General features: G+C 38.6%; 1 protein-coding gene across 1 annotated transcript in view; it reads right to left on the bottom strand.

The window, feature by feature from the left end:
* Nucleotides 1-22,239, bottom strand: part of ADAMTSL1 (ADAMTS like 1) — a 480,443-nt gene that overhangs the window by 435,260 nt on the left and 22,944 nt on the right. The window contains exon 2 of the mRNA XM_032634986.1: nucleotides 10,492-10,619. Within this exon, the coding sequence (XP_032490877.1) occupies nucleotides 10,492-10,619 (128 nt within the window). The remainder of the gene's footprint in view (nucleotides 1-10,491; nucleotides 10,620-22,239) is intronic.

Raw genomic sequence — 22,239 nt, 5'->3', positions numbered from 1 at the left:
AGGATCAGGACACAGGCCTTCAGCCACCCAGGATACTTTTCACTTTTAGAAAATGTATTTTTGGTTACTTGCTTTTCTCCTTTGCAGTCCCTCTGTGTGATCTCTGAGCTCCAGTGCCCAGTGAAGCATGGTTTACTGTTAGCATTCCACAAGCATTTATTGAGAAGTGCAAGGAAGGAAGGAAGGAAGGAAGGAAGGAAGGAAGGAAGGAAGGAAGGAGGGAGGGAAGGAAGGAAGGAAGGAAGGAAGAAAGGAGTAGAACAGAAGGAAATGCTATAAGGATAATTTCAGGTTGCAAAGAATTTTTGGCCTCATATTTGCTCCAATTTTTGAACCTGAAACCCAATTAAAATCTTTCTACAATAAACCAAAGATAAAAAGTTTAAAACGAAACTAAATAGCTACCAAAGGAAAGAAACTTTGGCTCTTTTCTACGGACATGTTTATTTTCACATATTTACTCAAAGTTGTATTTGTCACCGCAATGCATTTGTTCCCTCTGAAAGAGGGCTAGGGGTGGGGGCCCTGGGGATTGCTGCCTTTGGCTAGAGATCCACCAGCAGGAAGGACATGTACTTTATAACACATACACACATGCCATAAGATTTGCAAATGATCTTACATTTGCTCCGGACGTGTACTTTATAACACATACACACATGCCATAAGATTTGCAAATGATCTTACATTTGCTCGGTAGCCAAAAGAGGCAAAGAATGAGAATAAAAACAAATGTGTTTTAGCAACATCAAGTCCAACTTTTCCATCTTCCCCACGAGGAAAATGTGTATCATGAAATTCTAGGACTCTCACAATCTCACCCCATACAGCCCTGGAACTGGGAATTTATGAATTACTTTGGCTAGAGACAAAAGTTCTTCAATCTGCCCGTTATCACCCAGATGTCCACTGCAAAATGAGGGCCTGGAGAATCATAACATTTTTCTTTAAAACCATTCATATTCAGAGCAGTTTTAGACTCCTCTTCCTCTCTAACAGCAAAATGGGTCACACATTCGATTAGGAGTTGAAGGGCGCCTTAGACATTCTTTCAATATAAACATTTGTTGAACACCTATTCTGTTCCTGGCACTGTCCACTTGACATCGTAGATGAGCCACCTAAATCCCAGAGAAACTGAGAACCTAATCCTACGTCACACAGCTAGAAAAGAGTGGGGTCAATATTCAAAATTAGTAGTTTGATAAAAAAAAAAAAAAAAGGGATAATCCACAAAATAGGATAAAGTTTCTATCAGAGGCAATGAAATACAGGGTTTTTCTTAAGAGTCAGGTTCCCAAATAGGTGACTGTTTCCCATAGGAAAGGATCTCTATCTTGACTAATGAGTCCTACCCCAAAGCCAAGGTAGAGCTTGGCCCTGAAGCTATTTGAGCTTGGCATGTGTAGTTACGGGCTTCAGCTGATGATCACACATAAATATGATGTTACTTAGCATTCTGTACTTATTTTTTTCTGTCTCTAGGTAAAGTATCCATTCCCCAATGTATGTAATTCTGGTATCTCTCTTTTTTTTTCCTCTTAATATCTTGTGTTCTTTTATTTCAATCTCTCTCTCTCCCGCTCTCACAAACACACACGCACGCACACACGCAGGCGCACACCATTTCGTCCCTTTATCCCGCACCCCCCATCCCCAGTGGTTGAAACTAAGCAAAACAGAGTTAGATAAACTCCTCTCTTCTATTGTATTGATACAAACTGGGATCAAACAGATGAAATAGAATTCGAGGAAGTCTTTCTTTTTTTAGGGGGACAGGGAAAATGATAGATGCTGAATTGAAGGTGGAAAGTTAAACTCTATGGTTAAGGAATTTAATGAAATTGAGGGAAAGTTGATCTCAGAGAATTTGCATAAACCACCCCAGTCACTGGGAATTCACTTAGTCAGTCACTAACAACCTGGAGGTTTAAAGGGTCATATCTATAAGCTTAATAATGGAATGGAAGAAAATTTCAGAAACCACGAAGTCTATTCACCTAACTTAGGGCAAGGTTGATCTTGAATAATACTAGACAAGTGGAGAACTACACAGAAAGGTTATTGCTGTAGCTCACAGGAGTACAGAGGAAATCACTACTTTTATTGTCCTGACATGCTAGTGTCCATGACTTTTCCTCCCACACTGCAGATTAAGTCATTCTATAAAAACCTGAATGAGGAAGTTAAACATTAAGAAATCTCTTTATCAGAAAATATCTTCTTTTCTTCATAACCCCAACCTCTAAATTCTCAGAAAGCTGGAGACAAACGTCATCATTTCACTATCATGCCCTCCAATAGAGCAGCAATTCTAACACTGGATACACATTAAAGTCACTTGGAGAGCTTTTACAAAATTACTGATGGCAGGGCTCCAACCCCAGAGATCCTAATTTAATTGGTCTTCAGTGGAGCCCAGATATTTGTATTTTTAATAAAGCTTTCCAGGTGACTCTAAAGTACAGCCGGGGTTAAGAACCAGCGCTACAGATGTATTACCTATTTACAGAACTGGGGGAAATTCTCTTAGTTCTTAAAATATCTTGCAACTATAATCAGTAGAAACTCAATATAATCAGTAGAAACTTAATAATATGATAAGTTCCCAACAGCAAATTCTTGTCCCTTGGGCTTTATATCCTTAGTTACACCTAGAAATTTGCCTAATACATAGTAGATGTTCAATAAACATTTATTAAATGAATGCATGAAAACTGAGATTCAGTCTTAAAGATCATATGTTTCTGAGAATTTGTTCATTTTTTTCTAGGTTATCCTATTTTTTGGCATATAATGGTTCATAATAGTCTCTATCACCCTTTTAATTTCTGAAGCATCCATTGTAATATCTCCTCTTTCATTTCTGATTTTATTTATTTGCATCTTCTCCCTTTTTTCCCCCTCAGTCTGGCTAAGGTTTTGTCAATTTCATCTTTTCAAAAAACAAACTCTCAGTTTAGTTGATCTTTTCGATTGTTTTTCTATTCTCTATTTGATTTATTTTTGCCCTAGTTGTTATTATTTCTTTCCTCTGCTAACTGTGGGCTTAGTTTGTTCTCCTTTTTCTAGTTCAGGCCAATAATAAACAAAAATATTGAAGTGGTAATCTAAAACTTCCTGACAAAGAAAAGCCCAGGACCAGATGGCTTCACAGGTGAATTCTACCAAATATTTTAAAAATAATTAATGCCAATCTTTCTTAAACTCTTCCAAAAAAACAGAAGAGGGAATACTTTCAAACTCAGAACCTGAACAAGAAAAACAAAGCTGGAGGCATCACATTTCCTGATTTCAAACTGTATTACAAAGTTATAGTAATCAATATACTACGTTACTGGGACAGAAACAGGCCTATAGACCAATGGAACAGAATAAAGAGCCTGGAAATATACCTGTGCTTATACAGTCAACTAATATTTGACAAGGTGCCAAGAACACACAATGGTGAAAAGATAGTCTCTTCAATAAATGGTATTAGGAAAATTGGATAGCCACATGCAGAAGAATTAAACTGTACCCTTATCTCACACCAAGTACCAAAAATTAACTCAAAATAGATGAAAGACTTAAATATAAGTCTTTAAACTGTAAAACTACTAGAAGAAAACATAGGAAAAAAGCGCCTTGACACTGGTCTTAGCAACAATTTGGTCATGACAGCAAAAGCACAGGCAACTAAGACAAAATTTGACAAGTGAAGTTGCATCAAGCTAAAAAGCTTCTGTACAGCAAAGGAAACAATCAACAGAGTGAAAAGCCAACCTACCTAGTAGAAGAAAATATTTGCAAACCATACGTCTGACAAGGGGTTAATATCCAAAATATAGTTTTTAAAAACTCATATAACTCAAGAGTAAAAAAAAAAATCCCAAATAACCCAATTTTAAAAATGGCCAGAGGACCTGGATAGACATTACTCAAAAAAAGACATACAAGTGGCCAAAAGATACAGGAAAAAATCTTCACCATCACTACCATCAGGGAAATGCAAATCAAAACCACAAGGAGATATCACTCACATCTGTTAGAATGGTTATCATCAAATAGATAAGTGGGAGAGGATGTAGAGAAAAGGGAGCCTTATGCACTGGTGATGGAAATGTAAATTGGTAAAGGCATTATGAAAAGCAGTATGGGGATTCCTCAAAAAATTAAAAATAACAGTATATGACCCAGCAATTTCACTACTGGGTGTTGTATATCCAAAGGAAATGAAATCTGGGTCTCGAATAGGTATATACCTGTGTTCATTGTAGCATCATTCATAACATAGCCAAGATATGGAAACAACTTAAAGGTCCCTTGATGAATGAATGGATAAAGAAAATGTGGTATGTACATACAATGGGGTATTATTTAGTCTTAACAAAATGGGAATCCTGCCATTTGTGACAACATAGATGAACCTGAAGGACATCATGCTGCGTGAAATAAGCCAGACACAGAGAGACAAATACTGAATTATCCTGCTTACGTGTGGGATCTAAAAGAGTAAGACTCATAGAAGCAGAGAGCAGAATAGTGGTTGCCAGGTGCAGAGGAGAGGGCGGAAATGAGGAGATGTTGGTCAAAGGGGACAGTGTTTCAGTTATGCAAGATGAATGCGTTCTGAAGACCTAAAGTACAGCATGGTAATGACAGTTAACAATGCTGTATTGCATACTTGAAATTTGCTAAGAACATAGATCTTGAATCTTCTCAACACACACACACACACACACACACACACACACACACTATGGAGATGGGACGGATATGTTACTTAGCTTGATTGTGGTGATCTTTTCACAATGTATACGTTTATCAAAACATCAAGTTGTACACCTTGAATATATATTAGTTTTACATGTCAAAGATCCCTCAATAAAGTAGTTTAAAAAAAAGAAAACTGAGTAGAAATAAAAAACTTCAGAAAAGCTACTGAACAAACCAAATAAGGAATTTTTAAATAAACAGAAAAAGACAGCCAAGAGTTATAGATTCCCAATATGGCTAGTAAAGGTTATGGACACTAAACACATTTCCACCATCTTTTATTTCAACAAACAGGTTTATGGGACAAACCAGGCCATAAATTGGTCCCAAACATTCAGTCATTGGCCTTAGTGTATTTTCCTCCTGAAAGAACATCAGATCTTGGAACAAAACACCCCTCTAAGATATATGACCTGGAATATTAGAAGTCCTGGTAATACATTTAGAATAGGCTTTGACCCAAAAAGTTAAAGGAAGGCAACTGCAAACTCTTAAACATATATCCAAAAATGTGAAATCTCCTCTAACACAATGAAAAGATCACCTCATATAAATGACATGACTAGTCGGACTCATTCTGAACTTGTATATCTTTCTGTTAAACAAACCTCAAACATTTCCAAGGAAAACAAGGCTGATAACACACAACGTTTGATGAAGAATAACAGATAAATCTTGCTTTGGGGCTCACTTGTGCTGGAAGTCCTAAAACCTCTTAAGTCTTGTGAACCTTAATTGGATGTTATGACAGAGATGAGGTGACTTTAAAAGAAAAAACATCTGTTTAAGAAGCCAAATCTTAACATTAAAATTTTCCTTTTGGTATTTATTATTATACACCAAATCTTAAAATATTTCTTTCAGTATTTATTGTTATGCAGTGTATAAATTATTTGCTAATTAAAGCTTATATTCATGTAAGTATCAATATTATTATGGGAGAAAAGTTGTATTTGCAATTAAAAAAAAATCAGAGGAGTTAGCTTATTTTCCCTTAGCACAATTATTATGAAATGACAAGTTTGAATAATCTTCCCCATTCCTGTGAGATAATCTTCCTTGGGATATTTATTTTAATTTTTTTGCACTTATATTGATAACATTCTGGCAGCCACATCCCTTTGGAATAATATCACAATCTTAACTTTTTTAGGCACCTCTACAGTGTGATGATTTTTATCTCTTGTTCATCTAATAATTTTGTTCAACTCAAAAAATTTTTATTCGACTCAAGAATTCAATTCAAAACTTAGTAACTTGTTACAATGTTTTCATCCTTTATAGGTTTGCCTCTTTTTTTTTGTTATTTGGATATCTATGAAGTCAACGAGTATTTCGTTTAATCAGTTGGGATTTAACAAAATATTCGTACTGTTAATGTATTAAATACCTATTGTATTAATTTATTAATCCATAGTATTAATTAGTCTGGAGATTAATCTGGCATTTCAGAAAGTGAAAAAAGGTCATAAAAGACTTTTAAATCTTCTTCAGCCACCAATGCAAAGGCTGACACTACACTTAAGAGTATCAGCTGACTCACTCACTGCTATCTTTTTTTTTTTCCCTAAAAGATATCTGCACCACCATGTTCAGTGCAGCATTATTATTTTTTTAAACATCTTTATTGGAGTATCATTGCTGTACAATGTTGTGTTAATTTCTGCTGTATAACAAAGTGAATCAGCTCTACATATACATATATCCCCATATCTCCTCCCTCTCGCGTCTCCCTCCCACCCTCGCTATCCCACACACACCTCTAGGTGGTCACAAAGCACAGAGCTGATCTCCCTGTGCTATGTGGCTGCTTCCCACTAGCTATCTATTTTACATTTGATAGTATATATAAGTCCATGCCACTCTCTCACTTCGTCCCAGCTTACTCGTCCCCCTCCCTGTGTCCTCAAGTCCATTCTCTACATCTGCATCTTTATTCCTGTCCTGCCCCTCAGTTCTTCAGAACCATTTTCTTTTATTTTTGATTCCATATATATGTGTTAGCATACGGTATTTGTTTTTCTCTTTCTGACTTACTTCACTCTGTATGACAGACTCTAGGTCCATCCACCTCCCCACAAATAACTCAATTTCGTTTCTTTTTATGTCTGAGTAAATGAGCTGCAGTTTACACATTTGACCTTGATCTTGGCACAGACCTAATATAGGGGTACATGTGATGTTAGACACATTATTCTTAAGTGCCTTACGCATCTGGAACTCCTTTCAGGCAAAAAGCTAAATGACCTGGCTGAAGACAAACCTAGAGCTCTCAGAGACACATCTTCAGTATCAAATTTTTAAAAAATATGCTTAAGTCATTTAGGTTGCAGAAGGATCATTTCCACTAAACAACACACCATACAAGGTCAACCAGACAAATGAATTTGCTAAAAGTATGATTGCAGAGTATTTAGTGGGAGAGGTGGAAAACTGGAGAGAGAAGAAGCAGCCTCTCAAGGTAGTTGGTACATTGTTTAATTCATGTGTAATAAAACAAAGGACCATCATAAAGTACAAGTAGGTAGAGTCTGTTTTTTAATTAAAAAAAATAAAAGCAGACATTATATACCACTTGGTGATTAGCAACAACTGCATTATTAGAGTTGCTCAATGAAACCTAATGGAAGCTTACAGAAATTATCAAAAGTTGTAGAAAAAATTTTATACAGTGCCTTCCTTTATTGCTCAAATTAAATTTGCAGCAAAAGGCAATAATCAATGTTGCAATATCAGAAATTGGGAATATCAAGCACTGCTTACTTTCTGTGAGCCTAGAAAAAAGACAGGGGAGAAGCCAAGGAAAGGATTCTGCTCAGTATCTCCCTGTGTCAGGGCTGTTTTCCCAGCACTAAGTACTGCCAGTTGAGAATGAAGGATTTTATATTTAATGCTTGTTTATATTTTCACTGTGCTTTGCCTCCACTGATTTTTTTTTTCCAAAAGATCACTCAGAGAAGATGTTCTATACTCAGGGTTTTAACCAAGCCTCCTCCAAGCTCCCAATCCATCAGGGAACATACTTAACTCCAGAAGTTGAGCTACTGTCATCTATTCCATACAATCTGACTATTTTAGCTTCCATTACAGTTCTATCATATTGGGAATAGAATAATTATTATCTGATATCAGACCTAAATGTGACCTGTGAGATCATATCACCAGGGCTAGAAAATGGGCCTGGCAGGTTAACTCGGCAGGTGGATGGGAGTTACTTGGGCTGAATTGGAATGCTGACCATTACATTACAACACACATTCTAGTTACCAGCTGGGCCTGTAAAGACATATACATTCATAACCTCTGACCTTTCCCAAGAGTTATAAGGTGACTAAATTGAATTTGGATGCCTAAATATGGAGTGGAGAGATGAGAGAAAACTTACTAAGTCCATTAACCATTAGAAATGAATTGCCACAGAAGACCATCCATGGTAGATTGCCAAAATGGTCCCAATTCTTTACCTGCCCTACATCGCATGGCTTTCCTTGTAACATTTTTGCTCTCGCACATTGACTTTGGACTTGGCTAGGTAACTTACTTTGGCCAATGTACATCTTTTAAAAAAATTATGACAGGACTATTTATCTGCTCCCGACATATATTTTGACACCATTCTTCAACAGAGCTTGTGTTGTGAAGTGACTTTATGCTGAACTGTACTGATTCCGGTTCTCTTGAGAAAAACAACACATAGGTTGATTCAGCTGTGCAGTCACTTCTTTTATTATTTCTTTATGTTCTTACCAGATCTGGGAATGCCATCTGTTTGAAGATTTTTTTCTTTTTCTTCAAATCCCTAAAGAATAGGTGGTCCACTTCTCTCCCCATTCTTTTTTTACTTCCTATCCACACCAGTATGAGTTTACTGAATGTGTTTTTTCAATATTTGGGCGTCAAATAGAGACATATATACATTCATAATTTTAGAATTTACATTCTACTTTTTCAGTTCATTATAAATAGATGACAGCCCTGACCCAAGTAGATGACACTGACACCGCCCATAGTATCTTAATAAAATCCTAACGACTGGAGACTTAATTTACTAGGTGACAAAAATGGTAGTTTTGAATATCACAGGACATCAATATTTGATGATTTTCCAGATGACAGACTTTCACTTGTGGTTTTAATTCATTCCTGAAGTTGTTTCTCACTCAGTACAAGGTTTTCACATCACTGAGCCAATGTGAAAGTTCCCATACATTTCTTACCAGCTTTGTGAGACACATGTTTTGGTTCATCCCTACAGAATATTCAAGCATGCTTACTTGGGCAAACTACATAATAGGAACATTCCAAAGTTGTACCTTTTGGCTTTACTGATGTGTGTTTATTATCAGTTATGGCCCAAAGTGCTATCACCATGTAGCACAGATTTAGGAAGTTTTTGATATTCATGATTAAGAGAACAGGTGAATCATTACGATGAAAGGTCTATTCTTTCTTATCGGTTCACAGATCTGGTTTGATATGAAGCTGGCCTCCAATGAAGACAGACAAACTCGCTAGTGGATTCAACCAACAGACTGATCTTCAGTGTAGACCCAAACACCAGAATGGCTAAATACCAGAATTGATCTGGTATCTTTCAAGATATGCCCATTGGCCATTTTTCCCCTGGGTATGTTATTTCCACTGGGGCCTCTCTGGAACCAAAACGATATCTAGTTATCAATGGATTCAGTGAGGAAACATCTATTGAGCTCTTAATATCTCTCAGACCCTGTGCAGACCTGGGGGATACAGAAAAAAGTAAGACCTGGACCCTGATTTCAAGAAATTCTCACTCTTATTAGAATAAGTTGACATTTTCCTGAAACTGTATCTCACCACTTTCTGCTGGTCATGTAAAGTCTAGAAGAATCAGCAGATGAATAATCTTCCCTTCTTCTGTTTCATGTTTTATTTATAATATATAGTAATTTTGATCAAACCTCTTCCTTGCCACATATAACACTTTTCACTGTCGAATAAAATCTTTCATTAAAAAAATATCACCATAGTACTTTGTATTTTATAGTTTGGAGAAAAATCTGGTCACAGACCACACAGTTCAAGAAGCACTTTTGAATTATTATTATTATTCTACGTAAAGACTTTCCATTCTAACACCTCCAGCCTTTTCCTTTCAGCTTAGGAACTGTTAGCCACTCTTACTTCCCTTTTCATCATCTCTCCCAGTGTTCATGCCCCAATTTCCACTGCAGTTCCTATTCTTCCAAACCTCGTAATATGTAAAACTCATCATTCAGGACACTGAATGACCTTGGGGAACTTCTGGTCATTATAACATCTAAAGAAACCAAATCAATATATCCTTCATTTGCAAACTACTTGGTAACATTGGAATCCAACATAATATGCTATTAACGTTAACGTTAATTTTTTTGTTATTATTGTCACCATAATTAAGATGGTACCAAAAGTATAATATGTTATGGAGCTATAGATGCTAGATCCATTTCTAATAATAAATTTTCCTTCCAGTTCTAACATGAAAACATAAGAAAATTTGCTTGGTGAATGAGATAAATTCTATATTGCTTATCATATAAGAGTATCTAAATACTTAGCTGGAGATGGTCATATTTCATTCTTTGGACCTTCCTTTCATTCCTTCATCTGGATTTGTGTGCAACAAAATGCTCTGCGTTTCTCCAAAAGTATGCCTCCAACCTGCTCCCTTGGGGCCTTGCAAAAGCTCCAGGTTGTGGGTTCAGGACTTACTTGCTGCTAAGGCAGCGCCTCAGCGAGTAGGAGGCCCCTCCACCGCAGGTGCGTGAGCACTCACTCCACGGGCCCCAGGCGTCCCACAGGCCGTCCCGGTCCTCCTCAGAGCGTGCGGTCCTGGAGCTCTGTGAGGAAGGAGAGGATGGTCAGTATGAGTCCTCAGTGAACGGGGAAACGTGCGCCCTAAAGTGTGGGTGGTCTGTGTGTCTGTACATGCTGGCCTTGCTGAGGATGAAGATGGGCTCAGATTCTCAGATTCTTTCCAATTTAACACTGTGCATATGTTTAGGGAGAGGGATATTTGAGTTCAAGGACCCTGGGCTGTGACTGAAAAGGGCAAGGGACTGCATTTACGGGAGTGAACAGAAAAAGGTGGCCAGAAATAAGAATCTGGGTCAGAGGAAGATAGATTGCACTGAAGTCACAGTTTTGCCCAGGGTTCATGAGTCTACGCTTGTTGCTTCGTGAAGAGAGAAGCTGCACTCAGAGATGTTTCTGCTCTGAGAAGACTGACATGTGCATACCAGCACTGCTTTCCAAAATTTAACGTTTTATACAACTGACTTTTCTTTAAATGAAGCAGCATCATTCCTAGTTTTCAGATGTGTTAATGAGAATAATTGCATGAAGTAACTTCAGTAATGCAAGGATTGGCTCCAGACAGACAGATTTGCTTGTTATTGACAGACTCCCTAGTGAAATCTGCATTTACTGTAAGGAAAATTGTTATGTGCAGGTCTCCATGTAGTGCTTCACATTTCTTAGAAGAGTTAAAGAGAAAATTTGTGCCAGTTACATAATAGAATAATAATAATAGTTAATAGAACAGGTTCTGAAGTTAGAAACTGCCTGGGTGGGCTTCCCTGGTGGCGCAGTGGTTGAGAGTCCGCCTGCCGATGCAGGGGACGCGGGTCCGTGTCCCGGTCCGGGAAGATCCCACATGCCGTGGAGCAGCTAGGCCCGTGAGCCATGGCCACCGGGCCTGCGCATCCGGGGCCTGTGCTCCGCAACGGGAGAGACCACAACAGTGAGAGGCCCGTGTACCGCAAAAAAAAAAAAAAAACTGCCTGGGTTTGGATATGGATTGTTTTTTAAGTAATTATATGTCCTTGTACAAGTAACTTACCCCCTCTTTACACTTCAATTTCCCTTTCTACAAGATGGGGATAATATTAAAACCATGACACTACATCCACGTGTGTGCGTGCACACCCACACACACACTGTAGAAAGACTAGTTATACAAACTAAACTTAGGACTAGTTTCAGAGTAAATCACAAATAAATATTACCTATAATTATTATGTTATTATAAATTGAGAATGTGTCACATATGCACGTTCACAGTTGTATTAGTCTGCTCATGTTGCCGTAACAAAATACCAGCCTGGGTGTTTTAAACAATAAAAATTAATTTTTCCACAGTTCTGGAGTCAAAGTCCGAGACCAGGATGCCAGCATGGTTGGCTCCCAGTGAAGACTTTCCCTTTGGGTTGCAGATGGCTTCTTTGTCACTATGTGGTCACATGACCTCCACTTTATGTGAGTAAGAGCAAGCTCACTGGTGTCTCTTCTTAGAAGGGCACTAATCTCATCATAAGAGCCCCACCCTCACCACCTCATCTAACCCTGATTATCTCCTAAAGGCTCCATCTTCAAATAACATCACATTGGGCAGGAGGGCTTCAACATAGGAATTTGGGGGGGATATAACTCAGCCCATGGCAAGAGTTCTACAAGTAGCTAGTGTAAACTGTGGCCAAGTTACTTTACCGAATAAACCAAGTGACACCCATATAGTAAAGGTGGTATCGCTTCATGTCAATAGCATACACATGACAAATGTTAAAATTTCAAAACTATTTATATTTGGAAAAAGCAAACTGTAAAGAAAATGTGCATGAGAGGCAACATGACAGTTCATCTTCAGTTTTTTCTCTAAGGAGAGAGCATAGGCAGTGTATAATACTGGAAGAGTATGGAATACAGAGGCAACAGGAGGGTGACCTCTTATAAAGCATTGTGAGAACTTGAGATGATGCAAGTAAAATGACCAGCATATAGTAGGCTCCATAAATGGTAGCTCTTAAAGACTTTCTCACGCCCTATCTAGTTATACTCAAGGCTATATCATCCAATTAGGAGGAGCTCCTGAAAAAGAAAAGCACATTGTTTCACCCCTAGAAAACTATTTATTTTGCAGTAATGGGATTCTTTCTAAATATGTTGCTATGGGGCTCATTTGTCAAATTGACTACTCCTTGGAACTTTTACTGCCGGTATAAATGGAGCCACAAACCTGGCTTTAGAGTATTATATCAAGGATTGTCTAGCTGGTGCATGCTATATTTAGAGTCCTAAATCATTTGAAATGAGCAGTAGGATAGATAGTGGTTAGAAGTAGGGACTACAGACGTACTCAGCCTGGAGTGGAATATTGGCTCCAGAGCCTCCCAGCTGTGATGTTTTCATGCTTCACTTTTCTTATCATAGAATGGAGATAATAAAACTATCTACATCACTGAGACACTGTGAGGATTAAAATAGTTAATATATAAAAAGCACATAAGACAGAAATAATCCAAATGTCCGTGGGGGGATGAATGGATAAACAAAATACGCTATAGTCATACAATGGAATACCATTCAGCCTTAAAAAGAAAGGAAATTCTGACACATGCTACAACATGGATAAACCGAGGACATTATGCTAAGTGAAGTAAGCTAGATACAAAAGGATGAATATTGTATGATTTCACTTACAGGAGGTACCTAGAGTAGTCAAATTCATAAAGACAGAAAGTCGAATGGTGGTTGCTAGGAGTTGGAGGGAGGGGGGAATGGGGAGTTATTGTTTAATGGATACAGAATTTCAATTTGGTAAGAAGAAAATATTTCTGGAGATCGATGGTGGTGATGGCCACATAACAATGTGAATGTATTTACTGCCACTGAACTGAACACTTAAAAATGAGTAAGACAGTATATTTTATGTTATATATACTATGCCACAATAAAAACAAATACATATGCACACTTTAAAAAGCTCATAGGGCCTAAATAATAAATACTATGTAAGCATTTGAAGCTATTATTAACATTATTATTTAATATTACTTATTAGCATCATGGGTAACGGTGCTTTTTTTTTTTTTCTGCTGAGCTTAGTTGAAACACTGCACTATGTAAGGTTCATCTTTCTTAAAACCCTGGCTTTCCCACGGCAGAACCTTCCAGTCTCCTGCCACATGACACTGACCTGGTGATATGACCTGCCAGGAGCTTGAGGTTCCTATAAAATGCAGCATTGAATAGGAAACAGAAACACATTGGTTACCCCCAAACTTGTCCTTTCTAAAGGAAGTATTTACTGAGCTCCAAAACCTGGTTTTTAGGGTTAATAAAGCCAATCTCTAATCACAGCAATACGGGGTATTCTGTTTCCAAGCTTAATAGGCTAGTGAGGGAGGAAAGACCCTTTGCCATTTAAATATACATACCGAGTCTCTTGCTCACCCAGTAAATTCATTCCTTAGATTTTTAAAAAGTTTATTGGGCACCTCCTGGCTCCCGTTTTGTTTGCTCTGTGTGACTGGAAGATGGTTCTGTTGAGAGAGTATTTGCCTGATGCAGTAATTATTTCCGTGACACACATGCATTGTACGATGCAATTTCCCTTATTTTATTAAAATTCCATCTGACTGAGATGAAAACCAGCAACACAAATGCTAGCCTGCATGAAGTAAGTAAACTAAGCAAGATGAGTGATTACAAATTATGATACTATCCAATTACTACAACTGAAAAAAAAATTCCACATGCGGCATTCACATGTGAACTCTACTTCCATGTGAGGTAAGAACACCAGAATACCAAATCCTGCAGCAGTTTCTCTCTGGCACCTCTCTGGATAAGATATTTAGGAAATAATGTATGGCTGAGATTTGGTTTTTCTAGAGAAACAAATTGTTTCAAACTCTGTGCTAAAGTTGCTTGATATTTTTCATGTGCCATGTCTGGAGAGGCACTAAAATGGCTCTAAGGTGAGGGTTCACTGACTAAACATCTTACCTCATCACCAGTTACAAGTTTCCACACAACTAGACATACTAGGTGCCCACATTTCCCTGAAGGACATTGCACACTAGCCCAGAAGAAAGTCATGGACTTATTCCTTAAACTGGAACGAACTCCAACTTTCCTTTTAACCAGCAGAATAAACATAATTCATTTTAACTGAATTCATGTTTAATGTTAGAGAAAGTAATTTTCCTCCTCTTTAACTGTGCCAGAGTTTTACATCTATAACCAGAAATGACATTTCAGCAATGCCTTGCAGGTCATTTAAGACGTAGAAGCATCTGCTTATTACAACTGTTAAGAGGGCCTTCATTATAAATAACTTTCATACTTAGTCCAGGTGGGACTCATGTTTATTACTCTCTTATTGTGGAATGTGCATTCCACTTCACTTCAAAGTAGCATTTTTAAAAAAATGTAAACTTTGAATTGCATGTAGGAAGAAAAACTGAAGCAGAAGGAAACAGGAATAGATAATGAGTTGCCTAGAGGCAATGCTGATTGCTTCTGAAACCAAAATTCTAAGCTTTCCCATTACATCCCCACCAATGTTTCTTGATTTGATTTCCATCACATAAACCTAATATTTTAATGTCAATATCTCAGAAACAAGGTCATGCATGTTATAAAAACACAGTGATCAAGAGATTATTCCCGACCACTGCTAGAAATTTCAGCAACAGTGTCAGGTGAGACGATGGTCTTTAGCTACTAATCGACAGAGGACAAAAGTGCAACCATTAAATTCTGTATGTAAGCCAAGATTCCACCAATAGGAGTTTATCAGAAAAGGTCAAAACTGCATCTGATATTGAACTTGAGGGGAAAGCCCATTTTAAATTTCCTTCTTAGTATAGCACTTATTTTTTTCTATAGTCACTGGCTGGGTTAGAATGGATAACTGGCACCTCCTCTGAGTTGACATTTCAGAAATCTAGCGAACACTGAGAGGAGAAAGGCCTGAGTCTTGGTTCTACAATCCTATGAAAATCAAATACTTCCCATGAGTTATTCAATTTAGAAAAAGTCTAGCTATTTCTAGATCTTTGGTACCACATGATGGCCTCTGAATATAGCACTGATGATGACTCCTACATCAACTACAGTTGCCTCTAACACTTGGGGGTGAAGGGTGCTGACCTGCACTCAATTGAAAATCTAGGGTGACTTACGGCCGGCCCTCTCTACCCGCAGTTCCTCCATATCCACAGGCCACGTAGAGCTACAGTCTTTACTATTGAAAAAATCTGATATAAGTGGAGCCACGCACTTCAAACCTGAGTTGTTTATGGGTCAACTGTAGTCTTGTTTTAGAAAATTCAGCCATCAACTTCTCAGTTTCCCTCCACCCTTGTTCCCCATCAGTTAAGTGACTCTAAGCCTCAGTCCATGCCAACTGCATGGAATACAGACTGTGGCCGACATCACTGTATACCTCCCAGGAATATTCGAAGATGAGAAGAGCTTCTCTAAATCCATCAACCTCAGAATGGTGTCATTTTCTCGCTATTACTGCTTGTCTAAACGTGTTTTCATCTGATCATTTTGTGGTTAATTTCAGAGGCAATTGCAGCAACCAAGTCTCAGGTGAACAGCTTTAAGCCTGACAGCTACAAGTAGTTAACACAGAGTAATCACATGAAGCTATAGTTTCCCTGCACCTCACAGCCCAATAGACACTTAACCTCAGAATGACCTCCTATGTACCTCCTTAGCCAGAACCCTCTTCCACTGGAACCTGAACAGATTATCAAAGACTTAGGAAAGATGTTGTAGGACAAAGCACAAATCAGCAATAAGAAGACAGAATTATATCTACTCGGAGATACATACACAGAGTATCTGGAAAATATTTTTTCCAAACGTTGTAACCAGAGGTCAAGTTATACAGAACAAAATGAAAACAAAAGTAGGTTCTGAGGAAATGGATGACAGGTTTTTGTAGAATTGAAGTCTTATAGCAAATTATCTTATAAGTTATCTTATAAGCAAAGTGTTTTTCAGACATCAACAGATCCTCAAAAGTAGGAAAATGCGTAATGGGATGAATGGAAGAGCGGTTCTTACTCTTTCAAAATCAGCAAGGAGGTTTTCCTCTTCTCCCAGACAGACAGCATTTAGCTTAAGCCATCTGGACCTGTGTATGTGACTGTACTAAATGGATGTTACACACCTCGAAATTAAAAAGTGGGGGAGCAACTCCTCCAGTGATGAGAGAAACATTTTTCCCGTGGTGTGCCCATGCAATGTGGAGAAATCTATACACAGGAACACCCCATCTGTGTACCAAGCTTTGGAAACGAATTTGCAGACTTCATTTTTAGCGTCCCTACATCCGGTCCCTATAAATCTTACCTAATCCTTGGCTTCTTTAAGAACTTGGAATACGGGTTCTGCCGCCAACTGTACGTGGTAGGAGTTGTGATGCTCTGCTCCTGAGAGCTTACAGACGTTAAGCAGTAACTGGGCTCTTGTAAAAGTCCATTAGCTTTTTGATGTACTTTCTTAAAGAGCAGGGTATGTGGATGGATACTGAGGCATGCGCCTTCCCAGATACTTGCTGCTGGCTTTGCTGAGGAAATTTGGATCATCTGGTTCTTATCACAGCTACACTGCTGGGGTATATGATGAGCTGACAGTGACACAGTGCACAGTCTTTCACAGGCCACTACGTGAAGCCTGTCCCTTGCTACTGAGGAGAAAAGTCAGTTCTGTAACAGGGTGGAAAAGCTATCTAGGCCACAGCAGGACTTTTGGGTGCTCTTCTCCTTTTCCTATTGCTGTGTCCATGCACGCACACAGAGGTGCCCCTTTCACATTGCTGTAAGGGCACCTAGCTGCGCCTAAACCTAGGAGGTGGGTGGTGAGGGCAAAATGCTGGGATTTATTAAGTACCTGTGTGCCAGGAAGTATGCTAGAATTTACATGGATGGTCATATTTAATCCTCAAGACGAGCCATGTCAGGTAGGAGAAGTTTTTCCTATTTTACCAATAAGAAAATTGAGGCTCAGAGAGGTTGAACACCTTGCATCAAGGTACAGGAGAAAGAGCACAGGCTTGGCGGTGGGACAGACCTTCCTAGACATATGTTAGTAAACTGAACGAGAGCCCTTTGTCAGATCTCGAGCCTGGGTTTCACCATCTGTGAAATGGGGATATTTATGTTTCTTTTCCTAGGGTGATGGTGAAGATTAACTAGGAAATCATATGTAAGGTGCCTAGTGTAGTTTCTAGCAGGTTGGTGTTAATTATTTCATCTCTCCACTCAGGTCACAAACATTTGTCCCCCTGCCCCACTTCCCTCTCCCCTTGCCAAATCACACAGCTACTACCTGGTGAGACCACGTTGGTTTTTGGTTTTTTGTTTGTTTGTTTTTAACATCTTTATTGGAGTACAATTGCTTTAGAGTGTTGTGTTAGTTTCTGCTGTATAACAAAATGAATCAGCCATATGCATATGTATATCCCTATGTCCCCTCACTCTTGCATCTCCCTCCCACCCTCCTTATCTCACCCCTCTAGGTGGTCGCAAAGCACGGAGCTGATCTCCCTGTGCCATGCAGCTGCTTCCCACTAGCTATCTATTTTACATTTGGTAGTGTATATACGTCAATGATACTCTCTCACTTCGTCCCAGCTTACACTTACCCCTCCATGTCCTCAAGTCCATTCTCTACATCTGCATCTTTATTCCTGTCCTGCCCCTAGGTTCATCAGAACCAAATTTTGTTTTGAGATTCCATATATATGTTAGCATATGGTATTTGTTTTTCTTTTTCTGACTTATTTCACTCTGTATGACAGACTCTAGGTTCATCCACCTCACTACAAATAACTCAACTTCGTTTCTTTTTATGGCTGAGTAATATTCCATTGTATAAATGTGCCACATCTTCTTTAACCATTCATCTGTCAATGGACACTTAGGTTGCTTCAATGTCCTCGCTATTGCCAATAGGGCTGCAATGAACATTGTGGTACATGACTCTTTTTGAACTATGGTTTTCTCAGGGTATATGCCCAGTAGTGGGATTGCCGGGTCGTATGGTAGTTCTATTTGTAGTTTAAGGAACATCCATACTGTTCTCCATAGTGGCTGTATCAATTTACATTCCCACCAACAGTGCAAGAGGGTTCCCTTTTCTCCACACCCTCTCCAGCATTTATTGTTTGTAGATTTTTTGATGATGGCCATCCAGACTGGTATGAGGTGATGTCTCATTGTAGTTTTCATTTGCACTTCTCTAATGATTAGCGATGTTGAGCAACCTTTCATGAGTTGGTTGGCAATCTGTATATCTTCTTTGGAGAAATGTCTATTTAGGTTTTCTGCCCAGTTTTGGATTGGGTTGTTTTTTTGATATTGAGCTGCATGAGCTGCTTGTAAATTTTGGAGATTAATCCTTCATCAGTTGCTTCATTTGCAAATACTTTCTCCCATTCTGAGGGTTCTCTTTCTGTCTTGTTTATGGTTTCCTTTGCTGTGCAAAAGCTTCTAAGTTTCACTAGGTCCCATTTATTTTTGTTTTTATTTCCGTTACGCTAAGAGGTGGGTCAAAAAGGATCTTGGTGGGCTTCCCTGGTGGGGCAGTGTTTGAGAGTCTGCCTGCCGATGCAGGGGACACGGGTTCGTGCCCCGGTCCGGGAAGATCCCACGTGCCGTGGAGTGGCTGAGCCCATGAGCCATGGCCGCTGAGCCTGCGCGTCCGGAGCCTGTGCTCCTCAACGGGAGAGGCCACAACAGGGAGAGGCCCGTGTAACGCAAAGAAAAAAAAAAAAAAAAAAGGATCTTGCTGTGATTTACGTCACAGAGTGTTCTGCCTATGTTTTCCTCTAAGAGTTTTATAGTGTCTGGCCTTACATGTAGGTCTTTAATCCATTTTGAGTTTATTTTTGTAAATGGTGTTAGGGAGTGGTCTAACTTCATTATTTTACATGTAACTGTCCAGTTTTCCCAGCAGCACTTATTAAAGAGGCTGTCTTTTCTCCACTGTATATTCTTGCCTCCTTTATCAAAGATAAGGTGATGGAGTCAAGATGGTGTATGAGGAGGATGTGGAATTCGTATCTCCCCACAACAAAGGCACCCACCAGGTACCAGTGGGGGACCATGCACACCTAAGGGGACGGGAGGAACCCCAAGAGACCGGTGATCTCTCCTTTTGGCTTGTTGCTCCCCACCCTTTTTTTTTTCTTTTTTCTTGTGGTTTTATTTTACCTTGTTGCAGTTGTTTCAATTATAGCTTTATTTTTCTAATTTTATTTTTTATTCTTTGATATTGTACTGCTCCTTTTTTCTCTTTCTTCTTTTTTTTTTGTTTTTTTATTTTATAACCATGAAGATTGTGGGATCTTGGTTCCCAGGCCAGAGGTCAGGCCCCAGCTCCTGTGCTGGGAGCTCCGAGTCCAAGCCACTGGACTAACAGAGAACCTCAGACCCCAGGGAATATCAATTGGAGTGAGGCCTCCTGGAGGGCCTCATCTCAGCACCAAGACCCAGCTCTATCCAACTGCCTGCAAACTCCAGGACTGTACGTCTCAGACCAAACAACCAGTAAGACAGGAATACAGCACCACCCATCAAAAAAATGAAACATCCAAAAAATATGTTACAGATGAAGGAGCAAGGAAAAAACCTACAAGACCAAATAAATAAAGACAAAATAGTCAAACTACCTGAAAAAGAATTCAGAGTAATGACAGTAAAGATGATCCAGAATCTCAGAAACAGAATGGAGGAAATACAAGAAACATTTAACAAGGATCTAGAAGAACTAAAGAGCAAACAGTGATGAGCAACACAATAACTGAAATTAAAAATACTCTAGAAGGAATCAATAACAGAATAACTGAGGCAGAAGAACGGGTAAGTGAGCTGGAAGATAAAATGGTGGAAATAACTGCCAGGGAGCACAATAAAGAAAAAGAATGAAAAGAATTGAGGACAGACTCAGAGACCTCTGGGAGGGCATTAAACTCACCAACATTTGAATTATAGGGGTTCCAGAAGAGGAAGAGAAAAAGAAAGGGTCTGAGAAAATATTTGAAGAGATTATAGTCAAAAACTTCCCTAATATGGGAAAGGAAATAGTCAATCAAGTCCTGGAAGCACAGAGAGTCCCACACAGGATAAGTCCAAAGAGAAATACGCCAAGACACATATTAATCAAACTATCAAAAATTAAATACAAAGAAAAAATATTAAAAGCAGCAAGGGATAAGCAACAAATAACATACAAAGGGAATCCCCATAAGGTTAACAGCTGATCTTTCAGCAGAAACTCTGCAAGCCAGAAGGGAGTGGCAGGACATATTTAAAGTGATGAAGGAGAAAAACCTGCAAACAATATTACTCTACCCAGCAAGGATCTCATTCAGATTCGATGGAGAAATTAAAGCCTTTACAGATAAGCAAAAGTTAAGAGAATTCAGCACCACCAAACCAGCTCTACAACAAATGCTAAAGGAACTTCTCTAGGCAGGAAACACAAGAGAAGGAAAAGACCTACAAAAACAAACACAAAACAATTAAGAAAATGGTAATAGGAACATATATATTGATAATTACCTTAAATGTAAATGGATTAAATGCTCCAACCAAAAGACATAGACTGGCTGAATGGATACAAAAACAAGACCTGTACATATGCTGTCTACAAGAGACCCACTTCAGACCTAGAGACACATCCAGACTGAAAGTGAGGGGATGGAAAAAGATATCCCATGCAAATGGAAATCAAAAGAAAGCTGGAGTAGCAATTCTCATATCAGAAAAAATAGACTTTAAAATAAAGACTATTACAAGAGACAAAGAAGGACACTACATAATGATCAAGGAATCAATCCAGAAAGAAGATATAACAATTGTAAATATTTATGCACCCAACGTAGGAGCACCTCAATACATAAGGCAAATGCTAATAGCCATAAAAGGGGAAATTGACAGTAACACAATCGTATAGGGGACTTTAACACCCCACTTTCACCAAGGGACCGGGTTTTATCCTCATAATTTGACAACCTTTTGTGCTGCCTGGCTTCCAATTTTGACCTTCCTTTCCATTTTAGACAGAATTTTATCAGTACACAGTTTTTTTAAATAGAACGACAAGTATTAATGTTGTTGCTTTTCTTGTGAAAAATGATTTTGTCCTCAGCATCCTTTCTCAATCTAGGAATAACAGCTTGGAGATGGAATTAAGACAGCTTCATTACTTTTTAGGAAATGAAAGCCTGCCTCTGCTCCATGTCAAATGCTTCAGGAAGATTTTCATTTCAGAAGGAGGGTAACTTGATTTGTTTGTATCCCATCCAAGGCCCAGGCTGGATTACATCTCATCTCGGAAACTGCTGAGAAACCTCTGGGCATTTTGGAAGGCTCAACCAGACACAATTTCACAGCCAGCTGAATTCAAATCAATAATTGCTGATATGAGCAAAGATTAGTATTCAGGATATTTGTGACTGGTCATGGAGTATTTTGAGCCAGTTTATCTCAAGGAAAGGCCTAGTAAAATATTCTATCACTGTCAGTTTCTACTACTTTAAAAGCATAAACTTCACAAATAGAAAGACTCTGCTTTGTTGTAATGTGGATAGAATATTAACATAAATACTACTATACATTTCTTTTTCTGAGAGAGATTTCAAACAAGTTTGGATGA

This window comes from Phocoena sinus, chromosome 6, assembly GCF_008692025.1.
Source record: "Phocoena sinus isolate mPhoSin1 chromosome 6, mPhoSin1.pri, whole genome shotgun sequence".
Lineage (NCBI taxonomy): Eukaryota > Metazoa > Chordata > Mammalia > Artiodactyla > Phocoenidae > Phocoena > Phocoena sinus.
Note: the sequence above shows the minus strand (reverse complement) of the source record. Positions and strands in the feature narration are given on the sequence as shown.